At 40.1% G+C, this 27864-nt stretch overlaps 2 protein-coding genes across 3 annotated transcripts; both read right to left on the bottom strand.

Annotated features, from left to right (window-relative positions):
- Positions 1-430: 430 nt before the first annotated feature.
- LOC121779999 (COBRA-like protein 4) lies at positions 431-3686 on the bottom strand. The gene is made up of 6 exons (XM_042177513.1): positions 3530-3686; positions 3374-3453; positions 2793-3249; positions 2233-2380; positions 1729-2006; positions 431-855 (listed from the first exon to the last, which is right to left on the bottom strand). The coding sequence occupies exons 1-6, from the start codon at positions 3594-3596 to the stop codon at positions 566-568; spliced, it is 1320 nt and encodes a 439-aa protein (XP_042033447.1). The 5' UTR covers positions 3597-3686; the 3' UTR covers positions 431-565.
- A 7380-nt stretch (positions 3687-11066) lies between these two features.
- On the bottom strand, positions 11067-15136 carry LOC121779480 (putative late blight resistance protein homolog R1A-3). Of its 2 annotated transcripts, XR_006045824.1 has the most exons (3): positions 12491-15136; positions 12230-12393; positions 11067-11908 (listed from the first exon to the last, which is right to left on the bottom strand). XR_006045824.1 is itself a non-coding variant. In XM_042176809.1 (2 exons), the coding sequence occupies exon 1, from the start codon at positions 15086-15088 to the stop codon at positions 12530-12532; it is 2559 nt and encodes an 852-aa protein (XP_042032743.1). In that variant the 5' UTR covers positions 15089-15136; the 3' UTR covers positions 12146-12393; positions 12491-12529. The 2 variants fall into 2 exon arrangements, 1 of the variants encoding a protein (XP_042032743.1); XM_042176809.1 differs by lacking the exon at positions 11067-11908 and having other exon boundaries at positions 12146-12393.
- Positions 15137-27864: the final 12728 nt, after the last annotated feature.

The following is a 27864-nucleotide window of genomic DNA, read 5'->3' as shown; positions in this document are numbered from 1 at the left end:
TACAACCAATCACAATGGAGCATCTATTTCTTTTCACTTGTAAATACTCTCATTCCCTAGTTCATTATTTGCTCCTTCGCATTTTCTTTAAATTGCCCCTTCACATTCTTAAAATCTAAGTTTATTTTTTAGCATATTCTCGAAATTTCTCAATCAACTTAGATATGAAAGCAATAAAACCAAAGCGCAATCACTGCTATATTTAACCTCATCGACTTGTATCAAGGTGTGGTCAGCTAATACGATGGAATTCAAGCTCACCTTCTACTAAAATTCGTAATTTTTTTTAATTATGTAATTTTCATTGCTCTAATGTTATTTAGTAGTAGTAATTTTTGCTTATTCGTAAACCGATTTAATTGAAATTTATAAATAAGAAAGAATTACAAATAACAAGAAATTGAAAAAATAGGTGAGTAGCGGAGTATGCTTATGGCTCAAAGAAATCATTAATTTCATATTCATATCATATACATCAACCACTCTTTAATATTCAAAAATCAAGAGAAGAGCAAATATAAAACCTTTTGCAATACAAATCTAAAAGATATTTTCACAGAGAATGCTACAGAAAATGTGAAACAGCAATGATCAAAATCAAGAAAGCTGCAAATCTTGAAAATGGAGTGAGAATTTTATATGCAGAGTTTGGTAAAATGGGGTAAGCATCAGGTGGTGGAAGCATGCATTCATCCCCATTGAAGTAGATCTTCCTCGGAAAAGCCCATCCCTGCTTGAAAGTGAACTCATCCTTGTCCTTCTTCAGCAGTATCTCTGTCTGAACATTCCCCGACTCCCCGGCCTCCATCAGCAGGTCGTTGTAGAACTTCATCCCGTAGAACATGGCCGTGTCGTCTGACATCAATCCAAACACAATGATGAATTACACGCTCGGAAATCAGGCCATATGTTATTTGCGTGTGGGAGAATATAATGTTACAGACCAAACAGAGAACGAGTGACACGCTAGGACAAGTAGCCCGTTTGGTCTATATACCTCACATTAATTGTCTTATATCGATATATATAGAGTATGTTATAACTCATCCAAAAGACTACTAGCCTATTAGGGATAGAGTCCATTTGATTTGTAAACTCCGTAGAACATGGCTCTATCGTTTGACATCTATTCAAACCAACAACTATGTAGTTACTCGAAAATAATGTCATATATTATATATACGTGAGGGAGGATGTTACGGACAAAAAATGAGAATTCATACCAAAAGACTAATCAGTTATAGACCAAACATGAGAAAACATCCCAAAAGACTAGCTTATTGGTACAGAGAGCCTATTTGGTAGTTTGACTCCAAACTAATAGTCTAATATCAACCGCTTCGTTTATAAACTTCACATCAGTTGTCTTATATCGATATATGTGGAGTATGTTATAGACAAACATGAAAATTTATCCCAAAAGACTAACTTATTAGGCCAAGTGGTTAATTTGCTTTATAAACTTCACATAATGGTCTTATTATATCAACCCCCTTCAGAATCAACGACGTTGGTTCCTTTTTTGGGACTTTCATTAAAAGCATCGATGTTATAGGCCAAACAGAAGAACTCCTCCCTAAACACTAGCAAGTGAGGAGAGGGGCTCGTTTGGTGTATAAATCCTACAACGGCCATCTTACACAAAGGATGTAAGACATTAGAGTTCCTAACAAATGACTTACTTACACAAGAGATGTGAGAAATTAGAGTTTGTAACAGGGGACTCACTGATGGACTGGTAAGGGACGATGGGTTTGTAGTCGAAGCTGAAGACTTGGGTGACGTTGTTGAGATTCGGGTGCTGAGCCACGAGGGTCCACTGCGTGAAGTTCATCCTATAGTTGAAGTTGGTGATGGCGATCTTCACTCGCCAATAGTCTTTGTAGTTCACCTTCACGTGCCAGTGGACTCGTATCGGGCACATGTGGTGCGTGCACTGCAGCAAGGGGGTGTTGTCTTTCTTTGGCGTGTTGATTCCCAACATCTTCAGCTTCTTCGAATCGGGCCTGTATACAACAGTGATCGCGCAGAAAAAAATTATTGGAAGAGGCTCCACTCTTTTTGTTTATAGTAGTAATACTAGTAATACTTTAAGGCATTAGTTTGGTAAGAATTGAAGATAGTTTTATAGAATTTTCGCGTGGTTTGGTCTCTAGTTATGCATTAGAATTATCAATTTTGTGTGTGTGTGTGTGTATGCAAGGAGATGAGGGTAGTTGATTTAGGTCTTACTTGATGCAGTCCTTTTTGTTGCGGCAGCCGCAGGAGCATTTGGAGCAAGGAGTGATGGTCTCGTTGTAGAAGGACGACAACGAGACGCAGCAGCTCGGGTGCCTCGACACCAGGAGTTGTGAGTAAGTGCACGTCACATTCCACGTCACTGCATGAACACGAATAGAATCCGATTACTTTATTAGTTATCCACAATCGTTGGTGAAACTTTCCCGACCCGGCCCGAGCTGATTTGAGGAACCTAATTACCTAATACTCCATATAACTTTTACTTCTACGGGTCACCCCAACTCAACTTCATTATAAATATTTTCTTTTAATAAAAAATATTTAAATAATTTTATAAATTCAATATACAATAAAATAAAATTTAGTAAAAACTATACACATATAATTGAAGTACAAAATATACCCAAGTTTGTGAAGATAAAAATGCAGGAAAAAAAAAAACCGTGAGAGAAGGAAATTTTAGTTTGTACATGTAATCTATAAAATAATGGAATAATTTTTATACAAAAATCAATACACTTTTTAATAAAATAACGCAAAAGCATGCTTACTTAGAGCCTGGGTTTTTCTTCTGTGGTCCGGAGTTAGGTACACGGTGGAAGGCACGATTTTGGCGGGGCCACAAGTGTATCCCGGTCCGGGGCCAAGGAGGGTGAAGTTCGTGGGGAGCTTCACCGTCTTGTTGGTGGTCCCAGAAAGACCGACACTAACTTGAAAGGCCGAAACAGCAGATGCAGGGTCCTGGCCCCACGAGGCCATGACCCCGCCTTTGCAGCAGTTGGCAATTTGTTGGTTGTACGGAACCCCAGGGAGCAAATCAACAACTGTGGGAACCCTCTTGCAACAATGTGGCACATTTCCCTTGAATTTCGAGCAATCGCCTTGCTCCGTTGTCTGGGCACCGACCATCGACCATATCACCTCCTTCTTAGCCCAACCCCACGTCATAGTCCACCCGGGGCTCATGAAGTGTCGATACATTTGGAAGTTGAACATCGTCACCAGCGCCTGTCGACATATATACCGATTGTAGTCATGTACCATGTTAATAAATTGAAATTGCACCCATTCATTATTAGTGTGCACAAATTAGGGTTGTGAACGAGTAATGCTTGTACGTCACGAGGCTCACCACGTATCCATCGGCGGTCCAAGAAATTACGTCCCATTTGATTGTTACGTTCCCAAATGGATCCAACGGGTCATACGAGTCTGTAAAATTTCAAGAAATGATAGAAACTGCAAAAAAATAGATAGATTGGAGTACTAAAAAATCAAGAAAAATTACCTGCATAAGAAAAGATCGTGGACACCAATATAGCCCATAAGGTGAGCTTCAATATTTTTTGATTCATTTGGAAGAATTTTTTTATTATTGCAAGTGGTTCTAAGTAGTGAAGAATTGGTGATTTTATGAAGATTGGGAGTTATGTAGTTGTGTGTGATGATGAATTGGTATGGCCAATGATTTCATGTCACACCTAATAGTTGTTGAAATTTCATTTGATTGTGTGTGATTATTAATTTGATAATTCATAATTGGCTGTGGAGAAAATAGGAGGGAGAGATGAGACACTTGAACTTAATAAAAACACAATTAGCGTCACGTCTTAGTGGTGCTACATCATTTTATCATACTGATAAATTGCAATCATTTTTTGCTTATTTTTTTTAAAATTAGGAATTAGTGTGATCAATTTAAGTTATGTATAGATTATTCAATATAATGATATTTTGTTCCCAACACCTAGGCATGTATCGTTTCTTTTCATTTTTACTTAATTTCTTATATTTTATTTGCTCTCCTACTTTATTTTATCTCCATTTAATTTACTAAAACACATTTGTCTTAGTTCTTGTCCTAAATAAAATTTCTCATTTAAGTTTGGAGAGTTTGGAAATGAGAAATATCTAATTTCACCATTTCTATTCTAAATTACTACTATCTTTTAACTTTGGCATATTGCAATACATAAAAAAGAAAATAACATGTCTTTACATTGCAAACTTTTGAGTTGTCACAGCTTTGAGAAATGAATTTGACTTGGTTGGATCAAAACAAATTTAAATTTGAAAATGCCAATCATATTTTCAACTTACATTCACCAATGAGTCTAAAAAAATTGTTTAAAGATTTTACCAATCATAAGTAATCATTTGTTGTGCTTATTTTAATAAGTGAAAAGTTTGATAATTACAAAAAGAATAGGATTTTTCGGGCCTTCGGTCAATTCAAAATAATATGTAGATTAATTTCTAAGCTAAAATGATAATGGGATAAAACCACACCACATTTATTTAGGGTTGTTGGCAGACCAAATCGAGCCAAATACCATCAAGGTTGGACTCGCGCTGCTAGCGAAATTTATATTGGGCTCAAGCTCGGCTTGGCGATTGGATAACGAGCTCGAACATGGTTCGAGTTCAATTCGACAATTATTTGTTTATCTTAAGATCGAGCTCATATATTATACTGAAACATCTTAATTTAGGTTTGAGCTCAAAAACATAGAATAAGGAGCATGAGCATTAATCATGTCATTTTTTGTTTCCATTTGACATATGTTTCATACCTTCATTGCCTAATTTTTCATTTTTATGATTTAATAATAATATTATTATAATAATGTGTAAACAATTTAAATTTATTGTTACTATCAATTGTCATTGCTTTTTGTTTAGTTACTAGTGATGATAGTTAATTTATCATTGACATAAATTATTTTGAAAAATTATTTCATTTTCGCTAATTTGTTCGCTTCGTTTGCAATAATCACAAATATGCTTGCGAACAGACGCGTGATCATGCTAATAAACATAGTATTTGTGAACATGATCGCTTAAATTTTAGTCGGACGCAGGAAGGCTCAAGCTAGGCTCGACAACCTTATCGAGCTAGAGTTGAGGTTTGAACTCGACTCATTACTATATAAGCGAATATCGAACGAGCTCTCATCAAGCCTTACTCCGAATAATTTGCGAGCGAATTGGTCCGTGAAAAAGGAGCACAAAATACACTTCATACTCTATTAATTCAGTTTATAATTTTTTTAAATGTTAAAATATACACCTACTTTTTTCAGCCACTCAAGATCATAGGTAGATATTTATTACAATTTGTTGCTCCACTAATATTGTGAGATGAATTGGGACATACATAGTCCTCATATAGATTTTTCTCCAATTTGAGTGGTTGAAAAAAATTCGATCGTGTCTAATTTGCTACAAGTTTAAAGTGTGGCCATTATTAAAACATTTCAAAGTTCATATTAAAATTACAAATTAAATCAACCCCTAAATTATTTAGAAGTTTTGTTGTACATACGTCATGAAGGAAAAACACATAGATTGATGATTAATTTAGTGATAATTTAGTCTAATCAAAATACTGGTACTAATACATTATTTAAACATCATTAAATTATATTTGTTAAATTTAATACCGAAATTAATTTCCAATGTCCGAAGAGTCACCCAGATTATTTGAATATGATAGATAATTTTAATTATTAAAATGTGACTATGTCATATTTGGTGGGTCAGTCCACCTTATCGCTAGCCTACGAGGGCCGAAAAACTCCATTGATATATTTGTAATTTTAATTCTTCACATGTTACATATAATGTCATATGGGTCAACCGACCTTATCTTTGGTCTAGAAAGATTTTTTTATCATAGATTATTATGGTTCTTATCATAGATTTTTTTTCACGGGTAAAACCCTACCATTTTTCTTGGAGATTGCTGCTAAAGGATTTCACAAAACAAAGAATTTATTGAGAAAAAATAAAATTCATTCAGTTGAACAAAGAATATTTATACAATTTTTTTATAAGGTAAAATGTTTAAGTTAAATTACGACGGGGCTAAAAAATCGTACAACAATCTCATACTACTATTAAACAATAACGCAGGTGCCAACACAAACTTTAAGACATCTGAAAACAATACTTACATTAAAAAAATGAGGAAGAAAACAGAGAGACCAAATGAGGGGAAACCCCGAAATCCGTCGGAATGGGTGGAGTTGGAAATCAAATTTAAGAAGACAATTGCAATTGCAAGTTCGATTTCCAATCCATCCGATCCCGACAGATTTCGGCCCGAAATCAACCCCCATTTCACCTCTCGGCCCAAAGATGTATCTGCATTTTAGAGAGAGAGAGAGATGAGCGGCAATGAAGAATGAATGATACATGTCTATATAAAGAGATGAAGAATGAATGATACATGTCTATATAAAGAGATGAGAAGCTAATGGATAAAGATTAGGCGTTGATTTGTTGGTTGCTTTGTCCAACAATAAATTTCTTTCTTTATTATAATATATAGTTTTTTTGTTATATCAATGCTGTTGTTTTTACCTAACACAAGAATTTTTTGTGGTCCCTTTATATCTATAAATACTATTCAATTTCTTATCTTACTTTTCTTTTCTTACTATTTTGTACTCCCTCCGTTTCGCCATAGTTGAGGCGGAACTTTTCGGCACGGAGTTTTAGAAAGTAATGTTAGGTGTGTTAAATAAATAATAAAAAAAGTAAGAGAGAGGAAAAGGTAGAGATAATAAAGTATAAAGTGAATAAAGTAGAGAGAATAAAGTAATATAGAATAAAGTAAGAGAGAGTAAAGTAAGAGAGAGCGAAAAGTTACCGTATATGGAAATGACTCAACTATGAAGAAACTTCCCGAAATGATAAAATGACTCAACTATGGCAAAACAGGGGGAGTACTATGTATTTATGTGGTTTGGTTTTTCTAAAGGCGAATAAAAAGTCGATCTTTCTTGGTCACCTTAACAAGTAAGAGTTCATAAATATTACAACCAGATAAATAAAGCACTCACACATTAATATAATCATTTTTAGGTGATTCGAATATTTAACTTAATTATTAATTGGAGAAGAAAAGTGTAGAAAAAATATATATGAAATTAAACTTTTAAAATATGGAGTATAAACTTCCGTCATATTCAAAATAACACGTTTAATGAATGTTCAACTCTAAGTCACACATTTCTAAAATAAAAAAATATTCCTTTCTCCATTTTTCATCACTTAATACATTAAACAATTTAATGAAAAATGAAAGATAAAAAGACTAGTACAGTATAACTTAAAATTCAAACTCAAGCCTCCACTTTATATAGTCTACATTAATCTACATATATGTCCCAACTAGCACTAACTAATGATAAAATAGCAAGATACTTTCTTAATTCACAATATATCAATAAGTATTATTTATTAAAATTTGTGTCGCACTCCATCAAATCTATTTTTAAGGGATAAAAAAATATAACTAAGATATTTGAATAAATATAAAACCTAAAACACATACAGTGGGTTTCCTTTTTTTCTACTTTTAGACCATCCACAAAAACCGCCCAGCGACCGCCCAGCCGAGCGTCGGCGCTGGGCGGTTCGCTGGGCGGTCTATTGCAGCCGCCCTGCCGCTGACTGGAGAGAGAAACCGCGCAGCGCTGGGCGGTGGCGTGGCGCTGGGCGGTCCTTTCGGCGCTATTGCAGCTCCCGCCCAGCGCGAAAATTATTTTTTTTTTTCCGAAACACTATATATACGCGCTTTGCTCGTCATTTTCATTCGCACCACTTGTTTTAACGAGTACTCTCTCTATCTTTCTTTCTGTTCAAGATCAACAACGGGAAATGGATCTCAACAACGAGCCTAGTTCCGGGAGTAGCGGGTCACAAACTCCGTCGATCCCTGTGGGAAGTGGATGGGGTCAGGTGCCCGGGTACTACAACATGTACCCATGGGGTCAGGTGCCCGGGTACTACATGGAGTAGGTGTCGACTCTGGCTGGCCGAAGAAGCAACGACTGAACTACACCGGCGATTACAGCGGCAGCAGCGGAGGTTCCCACGACCTCCCCGAGACGACGCAAGAGTTCCCCACGCCGCGTTCGGTCGGTGGCCGACCTCGCCCGATTGGGCGCAAGCGCGCTCAGCAGGCGGCGAGAGGGAACGCCGGAGCTTCCCAGGAGGTCCAGTCGGCATCCCCCCTTGGCCAATCCACCCAGGAGCTCAAATTCTTCGCTCGCGCCCAAACGCGCGCTCAGTTGATCAAGACGATGGCCGAATGGCGGGTGGCGACGGATCCCGTGGAGAAGAGCGTGCTTCAAACCTTGCTCATGAGCCTGCAGGACGAGTTGGAGGCTATACGGAGGGAGACCGGTGGCGGCGGCGGCGGCGTAGGCGGCGGAGGTGACGGCGATGGTGGCGGCGGCGATGGTGGCGACGGAGGCGACGACGACGGAGACGAGCAGTGAATTGTCACTCTTTTTTATTAATGTATTTTTTTTAAATTAATGTACTTTTTTTAAATTATTGTACTTTTTTAAATTTTAATAGTATTATTAAACTTTTCCCGTATATGTCTCGTAAATTAAATTTCGTATATTGTGTGATTGTTAATTATGTCATTTTATATAATTGTTATTAGTGATATGGCTATTGATGTGGCTGGGCTATTTATGATGTGGCTAGGCTATGGCTGGGCTATTTATGATGTGGCAGGAGGATTTTTAGTGCTGATGATGTGGCAGTGGCTGGGCTATGGCTGGGCTATTGCTGGGCTATTCCTATTGTGGATGGCCTTAAGGAAATTTTGTGATTTGTGAGAAGAAGCAGATCGAAGACGAACGGACAATTATATTTACAGGTGGTATTGACAGTTCCGCTTTTCCGCACCTTGTTTTTGTAAGCCGGATTTAATAATTTAATATAGTATATACCAAAGAATATGCTATTATCATATTAATTGCATCTACTAGTATGATTCTATTTATTTATTTTCTTAACTAATTGCAAGTTGTAAGGGTGTCCACTATAAGTTGGACACGCCCAATAGCCCCGCCCCAGTTTTTTGTTCATAGCCCCAGTTTTTTGTCAACAGCCCCAAAATTCTATTTCCGCCACTATAGTGGACGCCTCCAATAGCCCCCAAATTTTATAATCAACTTTCATTTTTTAAAATGTTTCAAGTAATTACGAACAAATTTATCGGGCTATACGTACGTAAAAGAAGTCGACTATACGAATTAAAATAAAAATAAAATTTAAATTTAAATTTAAATACAAATTAAAATTAAAATTAAAATTAAATTTAAGTTTACACAACGCTACCACCTCCCCTACGTGCCCACACTTCTTCAATCAAATCCGCCTGCAGTGTGTTATGTGATGTGGTCCTGCGCATATCCGCGAAGTGTGGTACGCCCATCTGGATCGGCGCGGAGGCGACACCGTGACTTGTACTTGCGTCCTCTTTCGGCGCCCATCGCTCTGCCGCAAATCCTTCACCTTCTATTATCATATTATGCAATAAGATACATGCTAACATAATAGTCGCGACATCATCTTCGTGCCAAACTCGAGCCGGACACCGTATAATAGCCCACCGCGATTGGAGGACACCAAAAGCCCGCTCAACGTCCTTCATAGCACTCTCTTGTTTGCGCGCGAAATATTGTTTCTTCGGTCCTACTGGTTGGCGGACAGTCTTCACGAATACGGGCCACCGAGGATATATTCCATCTGCCAAATAGTAGCTTCTACTGTACTGCGTACCGTTGGCTACGAAACTGATTTCTGGCCCCTCACCGCGGCACTCCTCGTTGAAGAGCGGCGACGACTGAAGAACATTGATGTCGTTGTTCGAGCCTGCCACGCCGAAATTCGCATGCCAGATCCTCAGACGGTAGTCCGCAACGGCTTCCAGTATCATCGTTGGATGTTTGCTTTTGAATCCAGTAGTGAACTGGCCTTTCCATGCCACGGGGCAGTTCCTCCACTCCCAATGCATGCAATCGATACTTCCTAACATTCCTGGGAAGCCGTGCACCGACCCGTGCATATCCAGTAAGCGCTGACACTCATCCGGTTTGGGCTTCCGTAGAAACTCCCCACCGAAAATTTCCCGGATCCCCTAACTGCCTAAGCACCGTGAGGCTAGTCGTCTCACCCATCTGTAGGTATTCATCGAACATGTCCGCTGGTCTGGCGTAGGCAAGCTGTCGGATTGCAGGTGCACTTCTGCTGTGTGGACAGCCCGATCCGGCCAGCCGCATCACGCCGGAGAGTGAAGCATCGGTAATGCTCCGCCAAATTCGTCGCTATATAGTTGAACAGCCGCTGCGACATCCTGAATCTCCGGCGGAATATCTCGGGTGGATAACGGGGGTTATCCACGAAATAATCATCCATTAGACGTTGGTGAGCACCGACGTGGTCTCGTGGGATTGTCCGTCGATGAGTAATGGTGCGAGGGATCGGATCCTCCGCATCCTCCGCCAAACGGGCCGCTACCTCCTGGGCGGCCTGGTGTTGCACTTGTTGAATCAGAGCATTCCAGTTGTCCCTCCACGAATTGTTCATTTCCGACCCAAAATTGTAGTGAGAGAAATTTGTATAGATGTTGTATTGGAATGTTGTGAAAATAATGAATGGAGTGAGGTGTATTTATAGGTGAATTGAAGTGTAAAAAAAAAAATCAAAATCGGATGCAACCGCCGCGGCGGTTGTCCGCCGCTATAGGAGCCGCGCCTATAGGCGAGCTATAGCTCCTCCCGCCGCGTCCTCGCCCCGCACGCGGCGAAGCCTCGTCCTCCGCCCTCCCCCCCCCCAGCCGCGTCCTCCCTCGCGGCGGACACCCCCCCACTATGACCGCCCCGCCGACCGCCCCCCACCGCCCCCCTTCGCGGCGACCGCCGCGTCCACCTTATAGTGGACGCTCTAACTACATGCCATTTTTATTTTATACCACAGCCGCGCCCCCGCCCCACCCGCCGTGCCTCTGGCCCGCCGCCGCTGCCGCCTCGGCTCCGCTACCAAGAAGAAGCGAAACAGACAAAGGGCCCAAAAGTTGCCTCTTCCGGAGAAGAATGAAGAGTTCGCCCCAAGGAGGACGAACTACAACCCGAACGAAACCATCATCTTGACGAGGGGTTGGATCGATATTTCAGAGGACCCGGTGTTTGCCAACAACCAAAAGCAAATAGTGTACTGTGAGCGCATCGCTGATCGCTACAATGAGGCCAAGCCGTCGGCCATCTACAAGCGCCATAAGGAGCAGCTCCGCAAGCACTGGGATCAGGTGAAGAAGCAGGTCAATTTGTTCTCGTCGGAGTACGAGAAGTGCTTGAGGGAGCAGGGCAGCGGCGAGAGTTTGACTGATGTGCGCGATAGAGCGCTTGAGTCGTACATTTCATTGTACGACGATTTCAAGCATTACAGCTCCTAACTCTTCTTGAAGGACAAGCAGAAGTTCCAAGGAGGGATTTTGCCCCTATCGGCTACGGCGAAGTGGACGAAGAACACCGCCACCGATGATTATACGAGCAGCAACAGCGGTGCAACTCCGATGGACCTCAACCAGCCGATGTACGAGGATGAGAGTTCCGGCACACCGATGTCCTCCCGGCGTCCCATCGGCAGCAAGGCTGCCAAGAACAATGGCAAGGCGAAGGCGACATCCTCACAGGCCCCGGCCCCGACCCCGACTTCGGTTGTGGGACATGCCTACGCGGAGTTGGTGGCGGCCGCCAACCGGAGGACGTTGTTGGACACGCACCACGCCCTCATACAGTGCGAGGACCCGGGCAAAGCCGAATACCTCAAGTGGATGATCGATGATCTGCGCCGCAAGCTGAGAATGAATTAGTAATGTAGGATTTGCCTATTATCTATAGTGAACTTGTTTTTTATTTCTAACTCTTGTAATGTTTTTTAATTAGTAACGTAGGATTTGTCTTTCATCGTGGTGCTTTTTTTATAATTTTGCATGACATATTTGAAAACATAATAAATTAATTAACAAAATAGTAGTTAAAACTATAGGGCGGACTTTAGGGCGTCCCACTGCAGGTGAAAGGGTAGGAGAATAGAATGATGATGTGGCGGAGCATAGAGCGCCCCGTTATAGAGGCTCTAATGCTTAATTCATGTGCATTACATAATATGCCCTCACAGTGTATATTTCCATTTATTTGCTACTATGTATAGCCATGGAAGAATCTCCCTCCCCCGCCATCGACTCCCTCCACGCCGCCACCAATCTCTGGCCATTCTCCCTCTTCTCTGTCCCTCGGGTCTGGCCTCACTCAGCTCCACAATGAGAGGAACCAAACAAGACTGACAGAAATATGAGGTGCAATGTAAATGCTCTTTTGTAGTGCAATGTTTATCAAATGCAAAAAAGATTGAAACAAATACAATGCATGTTTATTACCTCTTTTGCAGTACAATGTTTACCAAATTGCATTCTAAGCTATCTCCGCATGACAAGAAGGTCTAATTGCTCTCCAAATAGATCCTCATGTTCTTCTACTATCTTTTTCGCTGACGCCACAGCTGCTTCACTACACTTATCCAACGAAATCGATTTCAGCGTTGCTATTTCTCCAACTTCAGATGGGATTTCCTCGAGTTCGGATAAATATTCGAGAGTAAGCTTCTGGAGAAGTGGAAAGTGGGAGCTGTCTGACACAATCCAATTTACTAGACCTCTACATCCAAACAACTGTAGAAACTTGAGCTTCTGGAACTGGCCTTCAATTGTTTCCCACTTGCCTGTTTTGAAGACACCATTTTTTAATACGAGCTTCTCAAGAAGAGGTAATGAACCGAATTTAGGCAATATGTGTTCCAACTCCGTGGCATAAATGGCGCTAACAAACAACTTCTTGATAGAGTTGGGGAACTTAATCCTCAGCAAAAAGTCATCACAATCTCGAAAGATGGAGAAGTAAAAGTTTTCCAATTTACTCAAGCAATGAAGATAATTTTCTCCCTCCATTTGATTCGAAGTGCGAGTTAGACGCAATTTCTTCACATTAGGAATTCTTTTAACCATCTCCTCATTCAATAACAAATTCGTCACTCCTCTGAGTGTCTGCAGATTCTCCATGACAACAGCCTCACTACCAGAAGGATCTGGGAGAATCAATTCGCGTATCCTAAATTCAAGATGCCGAAGTTGATGCAGTTTCCAAATTTCGTTTGGTACATGAAGATTGTTCGGAGGGGATGAACGAATAATCAATGTCTGTAGATTCCAAAGGAGACCAATTGAACTAGAGAATCTGGACTCATCATGAACACGGATAGCAAGGTACCGTGAGTTCACCAATTCAAACACATTCTCTAGGAAATAATCATTATTGTTAAAAGCAGAAACATATGCCCTGAATGTCCTCAACAATCTAAGATTGCGAGTCAGAAGAACTTTATCATCCTCACTTGCTGTCTTATCCTCACTTGATGTTTCGTCGTACTCACATATTATGGAGCGAGTATGTGACAAAGATCCTAACAACCCTGCAGTTTTAAGAACGACTCGACGTTCGCTAATACTGGCTGGAGGATCATCTCTTGTAACATGGTAAAATCTTTCCTTTTCAGCTTCTTTTAAACACATATCTCTCAACAAATCATGAATTTTACAATACTTAACGTTTCCAGTAGACCCCAATTCATCAACTAAAACGAGATTTCTATCAACCAATTCCTTAAAATACTCTTGCGCAAGTGTTTCCAAACATTTTCCATTCCTTGGTTTTAAAAATCCTTCAGAAACCCATAACTTCTCAAGCATTGACACACGGATACGGTAATCTTCCTTAAAAACACCCATATACAAAAAGCATGGCTTTAAATAGTTCGGCAGATAGATATAGCTCATCCTCACTATTTTCAAGCAAAATCCATCGTTACTGTTAATAACAATTGAATTTAAATTTTGCTCTATACGCTCCCAACATTCTTTTGTGCGCTCAGATTTTGCCAATAGACCTCCTATTGTAGCAGTTGATAAAGGAAGTCCTTTACAATTTGCTACAATATTCTTTCCAATCTTCTCCAACTCAATTGGACAACTTACTTTCCCGAACACGGTCTTACAAAATAAATCCCAACTACTAGCCTCATCTAGAAATTTCATGCCAATTATACAAGTCTCGTTCAACTTAGAACTCAAGTCAGACAGCCTAGTTGTTACGATTATTCGACTCCCATTTTGGTTATCAGGAAAGAAATTTTTTATCTTCTCCCACGCCTCTATGCTCCACATATCATCTATTATTACGAGATATCTCCTACCGAACAGAAACTTGTGTAATTTTTCTCCCAACTCATTCTCACTCAGATCACTACTTGAATCTCCTCCACTAGCTCGAAAAAGAACTTCTCTAAGTGTTTCTCTAACATTATAAGTTTGAGAGATTGTAGTCCAAGCACGAATATCAAAACGATCCTTAACAAGTGCATTCTCGAATAGTTTCATGGCAAGAGTGGTCTTACCAATGCCACCCATCCCCGTGATGGGGATGATCTGGCGGTTGAGTTGATCACTGGTGAGCTTATCCAAAACTTCAAGAAACACCTCGTCAGAGCCCACGATCACGTTCTCTTTCACAGTGGGAGAAGACGCCGAGAAGGCAGCAACGGGCTTCTGCTTGGTCTGAGCTTCAACAGCAATGCTCTTCACCTCTTTGTTGATCAGATCCATTTCTTCTATCACTTTCTGTAGATTGTGATAGAAGTCATGATCTTCAACGATTGTGGATCCACTGTGAATTTGATCCACAATACGGGATTCGATAACATCCTCAGCTGCGTAAACTGCATCAGCAATGCGACGCTCTAATGGATCCGCTTCGTGGCTATCAGCAAAAGGGGAAATATAGCAATCAAGAAACTCCTGCAAGAAGGTAATGTTTTGAGTGAGGGATTGAACTTGTTTTTCGTCGATAGAAATGGGAGGAGAAGGATGTTTCTCGAGGGTATCGATGATATGCATAAGAGAAACCAGAGCTCCATAAGCAGCCATGATTAACAACTCTCTCACTATGTGAATGATAATAAGGTAATATTTAGAGCACAACCAATCTTGTATTGGACCAAGAACGCGTGTGGAGGGTTCTTTAAATCAACAAAAGATGCTATATTTGTCGGATACACACTAATTTATTGTATGCTAAAGTTACTTTAAAAGATGCTATATTTGTCGGATACACACTAATTTATTATATGTTGAAGTTACTTTAAAAGATGCTATATTTGTCGGATACACACTAATTTTATGTGGTTATTGGATTAGTTGCAGAGTACGTCGAGTGAAGCTTTGAGATGGCTGGTGTACCAGAAGACCCTTGAATTCCAAACCATGGAAAGGACTGGTTGATGGTAATACTGGAAATCTTTACTTCTGGAACACCGTGACCAACGTTACCCAGTATGAGAAACCTGTTGCTGTTGCTGTTGCCTCCCCTGCTGTGACCTCAAAAGGCGGAAACAACAATGCTGGCTCAGCGAAGCCTGCTTCTGATCCTGGAGCTGATCAGGTGCTTCAAGTTTTTCTCTGATATATATATAGGAGTGCGTTATATTGATAACCCCTAAATATCGTAATAACCCTATAACTAAATCTGGACCGCACATTTTTAAAATCACGCGGTTGAGATTCAAACTTAGATTTACTTCATAAAAAAAAGGCGGAGGGGTAAAACTGTCATTTCGCTCATTTAATTTCGCAGCCGATAAAATGATACTTCGACCTAAAAAATAACGAAACTATCATTATAAGGCAAAAGTATCATTTTATCAACTTAGAGTATCATTCTATCATTCTATACGTCAAAAGTATCATTTTATCAACTCAGAAACATTCTATATGATGCGAGTATCATTTTATCATTTTATCAGTCAAAAGTATCATTTTATCAACTCAGAGTATCATTCTATCCGGTAAAACCATCATTCTATGCTGTAAACCTAACATATATAGGCCAAAGTATCATTCTATCCGGCAAAACTATCATTCTATATGCTGTGAGTATCATTTTATCAGTCAAAAGTATCATTTTATCAACTCAGAGTATCATTCTATCCGGTAAAACTATCATTGTATGATGTAAACCTAACATATATAGGCCAAAGTATCATTCTATCCGGCAAAACTATCATTCTATCCTACAAAACTATCATTGTATGCTGTAAACCTAACATATATAAGCCAACGTATCATTTTATCAACTCAGAGTATCATTCTATCCGGCAAAACTATCATTCTATCCGCCAAAGGTATCATTTTATCAACTAAAGTATCATTCTATCTTATGTGAGTATCATTTTATCATTTTATCAGTCAAAAGTATCATTTTATCAACTCAGAGTATCATTCTATGCAATAAACCTATCATTTTATCATTTTATCATTTTACGTGATATTTGGCGAAATTCAGAGTATCATTTTATCATTCAGAGTATCATTTTATCAACTCAGAGTATCATTCTATCCGGAAAAACTATCATTCTATGCAAAAAACCTATCATTTTATCATTTTATCATTTTATCAGTCAGTCAAAAGTATCATTTTATCAACTCAGAGTATCATTCTATCCGGCAAAACTATCATTCTATGCAAAAAACCTATCATTTTATCATTTTATCATTTTATCAGTCAGTCAAAAGTATCATTTTATCAACTCAGAGTATCATTCTATCCGGCAAAACTATCATTCTATGCAATAAACCTATCATTTTATCATTTTACGTGATATTTGGCGAAATTCAGAGTATCATTTTATCATTCAGAGTATCATTTTATCAACTCAGAGTATCATTCTATCCTGCAAAACTATCATTCTATGCAATAAATCTAACATATATCATTTTATCAATTTACGTGATATTTGGCAAAATTCAGAAATTAAATGAGCGAAATGACAGTTTTAACCCTCCGCCTTTTTTTTATGAAGTAAATCTAACTTTGAATCTCAGCCGCAAGATTAGAAATATGTGTGGTCCAGATTTAGTTATAGGGTTATTACGATATTTAGGGGTTATCATATGATCACAACTATATATATATATATATATATAGGTCCATGATCAATTGAGATTTTTTAAGCTAATTGAGAAATGAGATGCAATCTCAGCCACTCATTTTTATTAAATGAGTGGTCTAGATTTTGCCACACAAAAAATATTTTTAAATTAATTTATTATGAAAGGGTATAATGGTAATTTTAAGGTAATTAAAATTCAGCAACTCTCATCTCTTGCTCTCTACTTCTCGATCTCTCTCTCCATCTCTAAGGCGTTCCTTCCATACGCTTTCGTACACAAAATTGCACCTCCAATTCGAGCTCCCTCTCATCTCATGATTGTATTCCTCCATCAGAGTGAGAATTGGAGATCAGAAAATACAGAAAATCGAGAAGAAGATGAAAATTGAAACCCTGGGTAGAATCTGAACGCCGTAGAATGTGCAGCAGCTGCCTATCGAGATTGGTGAAACCGAATTTCCGACGAGTCTGGGTGCGGAGTAAAATTTGAAGGCGTGGAGAGAGGATCGGAGTCTGATAAGCTCGATTCAGGCGGAATCGGAGGCGTGAGTGAATATTCGGCGCCGGATAATGTCAGCGGCACCGACGATTCCGTGTGTAATAAGGAGAACGAGTGCGTTGCGGTGGCGAAATCGATGTTGAGTGCTGCTGAGATTAGTGATGGAGTGAATTTCGTGAAGCCGCTGGCTTCTGCAAGGTTTACTCACCGGTGCGTTTCGGAGAAATTTCACTGATTTGATTGCAATTTCGCTTTACCTTTCTCAGCTATTAGTAGTTTTATTCTTTTGTTTGGCTTTGCATTTGAATAGTGGTTTGGCGATTGACGGAAATGTGTATTGTTTGTGTAAATTGAAAGGCTTTCATTGCTGGAAATGGATTTTAAAGATTGAAGGAGAGTAATACTGTAGGGATGGTTGATTTCTTGTTGCATAGCTTTGAATTTTGATAGTTAATCACTTAATTATAGCTTTCTCCTTCAAGCAGCCTGTTTTGTGATATGCAGCCATCTTTAGAATAGAGTGGCAGTTTCCTGTGGATTAGTTCTTTGTGTGTGAAGCTAATAAGCTGAAATCTTCTTAAATCTAAGAAAACATTTACTTAGGTCTAGGCGGAGACCGTAGAAATCAGATTAAAAGGTGGAGGAGGAAGGCAACGGCGGCAGAGGCAGAACGGCAGCGAAAAAGCAAGCGCCGAAGGATGGGGAATCGATGAGCTTGAGTAAGAAGGCGGTGGGGTTGTATGTCGGCAAGAAAGGGCTGCTGTTTTGGCTCAACAAATTCGCCTACGCTTCCATCTTCATCGTGATTGGGTGTAATGTCCGTTTTTTTTTATTTAAGGGGTGTTTGCTTTTGTGAATATCTTGTTTAAGATATGGTGTGGTATGTTTTATTTGTTTTATGTTATTTATGGGTGTGAATATTTAGTTTTATGGTTATTTGAAAAGCAAATTAATATCTTAATTAATAAATTAAACCCCCCCCTCTCTCTCGGTTTTTTCTCTCCCTCTCCCTCTCTCTTTTTCGAAAACCCTCCCTCTCTCCCCACAAATCTCTCAACCTCCCCCACTCCCTCATAACCGATACCCCCCCCCCCCTCTTTTCCATACTTTTTCTCTTCTCGGTCTCTCTCTCAAGCGCTCATCTCTCTCGAAGTGTGCTCTCACCGGTAAGCTCTTTCGCCCTCCTCCCTCTCGGTTTACCTTTCCCCATTCATTCCCCCTCATCATCATCTTGAATTCTTCAAGGTGTTACGCTCGCTCGTTGTGAATCGGAGTCGGAGGAAGAAGTAAACCGCTCGAATTACGTTTGAACTATCCGGGAAAGGTAACCCAAACCCTAACCCTTGTTAAATTCGAAAAAACATGCATGTAGGACGTTTTTGGGAAGGTTTAGATGCTGAATAGGTTTTGTGATTATGTGTTGTTGTCAAGCATGTTTTGATAGTAACTGACAGTGGGTTCCGACCCCATTTTGACTGAGCAAACGATCTCCTTTTGGTACGAAATTTTAACCGTATAAACTTGGATGCGTCTTCGGTGTGGTGTGTAAATTTCAGCTTCATTGGATGTCGTATGATTTTATTATGATTTTTGCAAGTAGACTGCGCAGATTCACGAATTGTATGTTTTTGGGAGATGTTTTCATGTGCTTTGGGTGTGTTTCGGAGTGTTGTGTTTTGTGAAGTATGTGGGTGTGTTTGGCCAAGAGATGGCTCGGGAAAATCAGTGTTTGGTTCGAGGGTTTCGTGTGTGTTGGCCGAGAGTTTTAGGGTTCAGCCTAGGGCAGTTTTGTGGAGAGTCTGGAAGGGATGATCCCAGGTGTTTGGGTGTGTTTTGGGATGTAGAATGCGTGGTGTGTTTGTCGTATAGGTTTTGAGAATCGGGGGTCAGAGGAAAAGGGGTGTAAACTAGGTGCCGAACAGGCGGCCGAGACGGTCGGCCGAGGTGCCGAGCCGGACGGCCGAGATGGTCGGCCGAGGTGCCGAGCAGGCGGCCGAGATGGTCGGCCGAGGTGCCGAGCAGGCGGCCGAGATGGTCGGCCGAGGTGCCGAGCCGGACGGCCGAGATGGTCGGCCGAGGTGCCGAGCCGGACGGCCGAGATGGTCGGCCGAGGTGCCGAACAGGCGGCCGAGACGGTCGGCCGAGGTGCCGAGCCGGACGGCCGAGATGGTCGGCCGAGGTGCCGAGCAGACGGCCGAGATGGTCGGCCGAGGTGCCGAGCAGGCGGCCGAGATGGTCGGCCGAGGTGCCGAGCCAGGACGGCCGAGATGGTCGACCGAGGTGCCGAACAGGCGGCCGAGACGGTCGGCCGAGGTGCCGAGCCGGACGGCCGAGATGGTCGGCCGAGGTGCCGAGCCGGACGGCCGAGACGGTCGGCCGAGGTGCCGAGCAGGCGGCCGAGATGGTCGGCCGAGGTGCCGAGACACAGGCGGCCGAGACAGCCGGCCGAGGTACCGAGCCAGGCCGAGACGCCGAGCCTTTTTCCCGAACCTGTTCCGAGCCAGGTGAGCCGTTTGTGCAGTGTGGGTGTTCCGGGAGTTTGAGTGTTGTGTTTGTGTCGTGTGCGCGTCTTGGGTACGTGGTATGCGTGTCGGGTGCGTGCGTGGTGTGTTTCGGACGTGTTTTTTTGTGTGTTTGTTATAACATGTTGTTAAGTGTGTATACGTGTAACGTGCTAGATGTTGAAGTCATCCAAGTAGGAATCATGCATTGTCGTTAAACATCGTCTACCCTGACTCTAATCATGATTTATTTATCTTTCAAAAGGGTGATCTTTTACGAGGAAAGTGTGGTTGAAGGGAACTGTTTTAAAAGCTAAGCAATCGAGGTGGGCTTTTCTACCCTACTTTTATGTGGGTTATCTTTAAATACGGACTTTGTTCCGGAAATGTTTATGGAGGTGAACTGTTTGTCTTGCCAATTGTTTTGATTTGAAACCTATCTGAAGTGGTTTACCACATATGTTTAATCGAATTCGGGTCTGTTGGGCTGCGAACCCTCAGGCTAGTGTACACGAGATCGGGAGCCATCTGAGAGCAAGTTGGCCGGTCTAGTGACCTGGGGTGTGGCCACGCCCCTTGTCACCGTTGGATCAGATAGTGTATGATGGTGGGAATAAGGGTGGCAATATCTGAAAATGACTGCGCAGTCGAATTTATGAAATATATTTTGTGTACTTGGGTTATTTTTCTTACACTTAAAACCCCAAGGTTACACTGATGTGGCATGACAAACTATGATTTTGGCGTGTGTCCACTGAGTGCAATAAGTACTCAGCCCTGCATGTTGTTTTCTTAATGTGCAGGTTGAGCGGCGATGGGGATGACGGATGTTGAGCAGTGAAAGCCAAATGAGTGTTTTACTTGGTCTTTTGGATGGTGTCGTGTCGTCATACCCGGCATCATCTGTCTTTTGGTCTTTTCCGCTGCTTTGTAATCCGATACATTGTTTTTATTTAACTCTGTTTACATTAACTTTAGTAATGTCTTCTTAGTACAATGTTTGAAGTGAACTCCCCCTTATTAAATGTTTTTGGGTCAAATATTCATATTCTCCCCTTTCTTCCCCGCTTCTTTAATTTCTCCCCTAGTCGCGGTCCACCGTACTTCCTATCCTTAGGAAATGCGGGCGTGACATTGGGGGATGGATTCACTTCTGGTTTGTGGGTCCCGCTTTGAACTTGTAGATGAAATTGTGAAATATGTAGATGAATTTGAGAAGGCGATTTATTTGACGTCCAACCATCACGATTAATTTGTGAAATATATGGATGCAGTTTTTAATTCGATTGTGTTGCTGGAATTTGTGAGTTGTGTAGATAAGGTGGTTGTGATATTGCCTAAAATATTATTTTTGACATAAATTATATAAGTTGTTGACATGAAAATGTTTGTTGTTGAGTACGAAAACAATGTCAACTATATATATACAATGTCAATTATATGTAAAATGTTCTTATTTGACATAATTTATACGTAAAATGTTGCTGTTGACATGTTGACATTAATTATATAGGTCGTTGACATGAATTATATAGCTCGGTGACATAATAACGTTTGTTGTTGACATGAATTATATAGGTCGTTGACATAAATTTTATGAAAAATGTTGTTGACATAAATTATATGTAAAACATTGTTGTTGACATGAATTATATGTAAAACCTTGTTGTTGACATAAATAATATAGGTCGTTGATATGGAAATATTTGTTGTTGACATTAATTATTTGTAAAATGTTGTTGTTGACATAATAGTTGACATAAATAACGTTTGATGTTGACATTGTGGTTGACATAAATAACGTTTGATGTTGACATCGTAGTTGACATAAATAACGTTTGTTGTTGACATCGTAGTTGACATAAGATCAAGATGTTTTTCACTCTCTCTCTCTCTCACTCTTTCTCTTAAATAGATCAATACGTTTCTTACAAGAACATTCTCACTCTTTCTCTTAAATAGATCAATACGTTTCTTACAAGAACCAAGAAGCTATGGAAATCTTAGCTCAAGAGGCAAACAGAGAGAGAGATTACCTATGGTAAAATATCAAGACCAATAAAAAAATCAGCAGAATTAACTAAGACAACAACTCCATTAAGAACAATTTCAGCTCAAGAATAAGAAAAACAATCCACCAAAAAAAAATCCCTCATTTAAAAGAAAGGAAACATTTGCTAGAAAAACATAACACATTCAACCATCACTATAAACAAGAAAAAAGAACATTTTTTTCTGGAAAAAAAATCGAATCTTAATAATTAGATTAGCCAGACAAATCACTCTAAACTTTGACACGCACAAACACACACACCTTCTGAATCAATTCATCAAACACCTGGAGAATCCGATCGAGCTCCACCACCTCCGCCGTCTCCTTGCACTGCTAGTGGCTCCGGAACGACACCGGTGCTCTCTTCACCTACTGCAGCACGGAGAAGAGCTCCGGCGTCACGCCTGCGGCGGCTGCTGTTGCTGCTTCGAGATCCACCACGGCGACATCTTCTCCCTCGAAGCCTTCCTCATCTCCAACGGCTTCACCGTCCCCCTCAGCTCGATCTCCTCGAATTCGCCATGGAAATCCTCACCAACCTCCAACCACCGGAACAGCCGGAGCAGGAGCAGGAAAATGATATGACATGGTGGAGGGTGGCAGGGGATACATCACAAAAGGAAAGTTATGATCAAGAAACAGAACATCCAAAATTTACATGAGGATTTCTTTATTATGTTAGTATCCTTTATCTCAAATATATATCAACATGCTCTGCCATACAAATATTTTTAAGAAAAGAAACATAGTTTTAAAGAAAATAGAAATATTTAGATTCAATAAACTGCACTTTCAATGGAACATGAAAACAAGGACCAAACTCAAGAAAGCAAACCAAAGGAAGCATGGTATACACTGCATTTAAACTTCTCTAACAATATTCATAGGACAAAAGGATGGATAATAACTAGCTTAACCTAGAGAAAGCATGGTAAATTTGAACAGCAGATGTACCAACATCAAAATAACTACTGTTCTTTGGGCAGTATATAGCATATGTCAATTGAATCCATCCCTCCTCCTCAAATTGAACACAAAATCAGATCTGGAAGCTCGAGAATCCACGAATTCACACTCCTATCCTTCCGATTCTGGAAAATCATTTACAGAACGAAGCAATTGCTCGTCACCAACACATTGCAAGCCGTAGGAGTCGGAATCGTGCTCGGCATACATCAACATCGGATTAGACAAATTGGGGATCGAGAAGCGATTAGGTCTCTTCGCGTTCACGCTCACGCTCACCTTCCTTCTCTCCTCCACCACCGAAACCCTCTCGATCTTCATCGACGAGCGCCCAATCCTCCTTCGAGAAGCCTCCAGCGGCGTCTACCGCCTCTCCTCCTATCTAATCGCCAACACACTCGTCTTCATCCCCTACCTTCTCGCCATCGCAATTGTCTTCTCCGCTTCTGTTTACTTCCTATATTCATGTTTCAATTGCTCAAATTCTTCAGCTTCAATTTGGGGTAAAAACGGTATTGCTCAAATTCTTTAGCTTCTGTATACTTCATAGATTTTGAAGGTCTTCGATTTTGCACAATTGTGTGAATTGTATGAAGATCAACAGATTTTTCAGCGAGACTTTTAGAGAGAGTTTTAGAAAATTATTTCAAATACAATTTTATTTTTTTTTGCCATATTATTAATGAAATGACACTTATACCCCCGTATTGACATAATGTGATAGCTGTTGACATTTCATTAATCTTGTGGATTAGTGGTTGAGATTGCATCTCATTTCTCAATTTAGCTAAATAATCTCAACCTAACAGCACACTATATATATATATCACCTGCATCGTTTAGTAGTAATTTAGTACTATTTCTTCACATTTTTATGCATGTGATTTAACCTATAAGGGCATCCACAGTGTAGCGGACCCGCCCAATGCATCGAGCGAACTATCGTCCGCCACTGTAGCCATGCGGACGATGGCACATCCATCGTCCGCGCCCTATGCCTCGTCCGCGGACGATAGGCCTTCGACCAGGCATCCTCCGCGGTATCGTCCGCCCCACTGCGGGCGACGCGGACGATGCAACGCGTTTTCCTTTTTTTTTATTCTTCGAAATTTATATATATATATATATATATATATATATATAGTTGTGATCAATGTCGAACCCTTCTTAAAGACCGAACTAGAGACCAAATCTCATCCACCCATTAATCACATCTAATGGTTATTAATAATTACAAAATATCTGATTTTTTTATTAACAAAAGGGTAATTTTGGTAGATCAATATTATGCAATTACGGTGGCTGCACTGTTCTTCCGTCACAAGCCTAAACGCCCAATCTGTTTGACTGCAGTGGCAGAGCAGCTTGCTTCTTCACAACACATGAACTGATAAGTAGTTTCACATGCACCGGCTCTGCAGTTACTGTTTGGGTAACTCAATCTGCAGCCACGAGCTTGGGATCAAATCTATCACCCGATTCATCGGCCGAACTATTGCGAACATCTATTCGAGGTGGATTCTCGATCCAGTGGTCAGCGGATAACCAGAACTGCCAGAGGTGCTTAGATTCCGGTGGAGCTTGCGGCTCTGATGGATCGAGATCGTTTGTTTGCCACTGTGCTAATAATAAATTCATGATTTGTTGTGTTAATCTTTGTATGTGTTTCTTATTCTTTCTTGTTTCGTATTGTTTAGTTGTTATCCAGTGGAAAATAAAATACTACTAGAGAGAATTGCTCGAAAAAGAAATGCATATATTGCTTGATTCGGGCTAGAGAAGCTTCGAGAACAATTTATCATCATCTGGTTTGATTTTGAAGGATTTCTGGTGGAAATCATCGCGGTAGATTGAAGGAATTTTTCAGAGTGGGGAAGAACGGATGGAGAACTGTGTTGTATATATAGTTTGCGAAGAATTAATAATGTAATGAACCAAATAACACTCTTGATGAAGTTATAACCTTAAGTAATGAAGTAATATGAACTGAACTGTGTTGTTTGCGTAGTTTGCAAAGAATTATAATTTTAATGAACTAAATAACGCACTTGATGGAGTAATAACATCAAGTAATGAAGTAATATGAATTGAACCGTGTTGTATGCATAGTTTGCGAAAAATTATATTTGTAATGAACTAAATAACGTACTTGATGAAGTTATAACCACATGTAATGAAGTAATTAACCATAGAAATGAAGTATCAAAACTACTGGAATAAAGTAACAAATTACAAACAAATAAATGTATCATTATATTGTCAAAAAACAAATAAATAAAGTAATAAATTACAAACTAATAGATGAAGTGATGGAACTATCTGAATTAAGTAATAACTTGGCTAAATGAAGTAATATATAATGAATTAATAATATTAGAAATGAAAAGAATCAAATGACTATTAATATTGACGTATAACATATTGTACTAATAAATTAAAAAATACCAGTGCAGAACTTATTTCCAGTAGGTATTACTTCATTTTAGTAGGTGTTTACTTCATTCCAATAGGTTTATTACTTCAATCCAATACATAATAAATTGAAAATGAATATATTTTTACTTCATTCTAGTACGTTTGTACTTCATTCAAGTAAGTGTATTACTTCATTCCATCCATTACGCAATAAATTGGAAATGAACATGTTTTTACTTTATATCAGTAGGTTTATTACTTTATTCAAATGTGTCATTACTTAATTCAAATAGGATTTTAGTTCATTCCAAAGGTTTTCACATGATTCAACACATGTTTCTTTCAAATTCATTGAACAAGGTTTTTTACTTTATTCACTATAAATAATAGTACAATTTCTTCCAGTAGGTTTATTACTTCATTCCAAAAAGTTAATACTTCATTATACTGGGTTTTTACTTCATCCAGTAGGACTCCAAATTCTTCTACAAATACTTCGTTTCAAATGCCATGAGAGCCGTGAGAGTGACGGCAACACATCCCTCTACCCTTGCACTTTCAGTGACAGCACCTCCTCCGCCTCCGACGATTACACCACCTTTGTTAAATCCTACGCTAGGCTACTCGACGAAGCACTAGACACACACGCATTCATTTCTACCAATGGAGACAATGCAGATAAATTGACGAGCACGATTGAAGTTATGCCTCAGGTTCAGAGTCTAATCGATCATGCCATAGGCTGCTGGGCGGTTGGTGCGGCTTCGAGAAGCTTCCTGGTGCGGTCGGCGATGAAGCACGTGATCTGCGATAGTATCAGCTGGTACGCGGCGGAGATGGATAAGGTTTTGGAGAATTTGATCTGAATGCCCTACCGGAGCTGCGTGGAAGGCGGCCGTGCAGGCGGAGGAGCTCTCGAGATTTCATGATTGGTGCAAGGGGATGGGATATTGTGGATCGTATGAGTATCCTTACATTGATCGGATTCCGGCTATCCAGATCCGTCGTCAGGCGGCGGCGAAGATGAAGAGATGGAGCCATTGATAAAGTGGGAGGATGATCAGGAGATTGGCGAAAGATTATACAAATTCACATGACGGCGCTGAAGGGGCGTGACAGCCGTGAGAGTGACGGCGGCACATGCCGCTCACGCCGGCGACGGCAGCGGTACCGCGAAGGAGGGCCAAATGCGTTGAGGAAGATGAGTTCTGGGGATTTCAATTTTGTTTAGAGAGAGAGATGGATGGAGGAGAGATTTAGACGGAGGAAATAAGAGAAGATGAGATGGGGTAGGAGATGAGCTCATATATGTTTTGACCGAAATACCCCTGCATTGAAGTAAATTGTCTACCTAATGAAGGAGCAAAATTAATATAGCATGGTCTAATCTCATCCATTAAACCCTAAATCTAAGGGCCCTAATTTGGTCTCTAGTTTGGTCTTTAAGAGTGGATTTGTGAATAATGAGACTCTATATATATATATATATATATATATATATATATATATATATATATATATATATATATATATATATATACACTCTGCATTCATTCCTTTCACTCTCCATTCACTCTTTCATTCTCTCTTTACACTATAAAATGAATCTAGGTGATTACCCAAGCCCTAATAGTCCGATATTCGGTGGTGGTGCACGGTAGCCGGGTACAGACCCTGATAAATATCAGCCCTTCGACTTCAACACCCAGTACGATCCCGATTTCAGTACGGATTCGTACGGACTGTAAGACATGGAGCCGTCTCCCACCCGGGCTCATCATCTGTCTTTTGCACTTTTCTCCATGCCCTAGAAATCCCGTTCAGCCTGATTTAACAAAATTAAACGTTGTTTCGGGCCGAACCGGACTATTTCACCCAGGCTCGACAGGCCAAATTTGATCGGTCAAGGCTTTCCACCAGACTAGGCCGTTTTTAGCTTAAGCAAGGCCAGCTCGGTTTAGCCATTGAGGGTGTTTTTTCAGTTAAATTAGACATAAAATATTTTTTTTGCAATTGGGAATACTCCAAATTGATAATTAGGGTTGTAAAATTAGAACTTATGAAGAATGAATGATACATGTCAACTCATATAATAAATTTCAAAAAGATACCTAATTTGATTCAAAAAGATTATAAAATACACATTTTTCTGAGTTACAGCACTAAGACAAACTGGAAATAAACGCGAACTCTCAGCCTAATAATTGTGGAAAAAACATTTTTCATCTAACCTACGCTTCATCATTATAAGATTATAGATATACATAAATGATAAAAACAAGAATTTCAAAAGTTATAATCATATTAGTTGTGTCGTAAAA

This window comes from Salvia splendens, chromosome 19, assembly GCF_004379255.2.
Source record: "Salvia splendens isolate huo1 chromosome 19, SspV2, whole genome shotgun sequence".
NCBI classification, from domain to species: Eukaryota; Viridiplantae; Streptophyta; class Magnoliopsida; order Lamiales; family Lamiaceae; genus Salvia; species Salvia splendens.
Note: the sequence above shows the minus strand (reverse complement) of the source record. Positions and strands in the feature narration are given on the sequence as shown.

Excerpts from the sequence above, each read along its gene's own strand:
- LOC121779999 (XM_042177513.1), bottom strand. The coding sequence starts at position 3,596 with ATGAATCAAAAAATATTGAAGCTCACCTTATGGGCTATATTGGTGTCC. Across the intron at positions 3,454-3,529 it reads CACGATCTTTTCTTATGCAG|ACTCGTATGACCCGTTGGAT; the intron begins GTAATTTTTCTT and ends GAAATTTTACAG. Across the intron at positions 3,250-3,373 it reads GGACCGCCGATGGATACGTG|GCGCTGGTGACGATGTTCAA; the intron begins GTGAGCCTCGTG and ends ATATGTCGACAG.
- LOC121779480 (XM_042176809.1), bottom strand. The coding sequence starts at position 15,088 with ATGGCTGCTTATGGAGCTCTGGTTTCTCTTATGCATATCATCGATACC.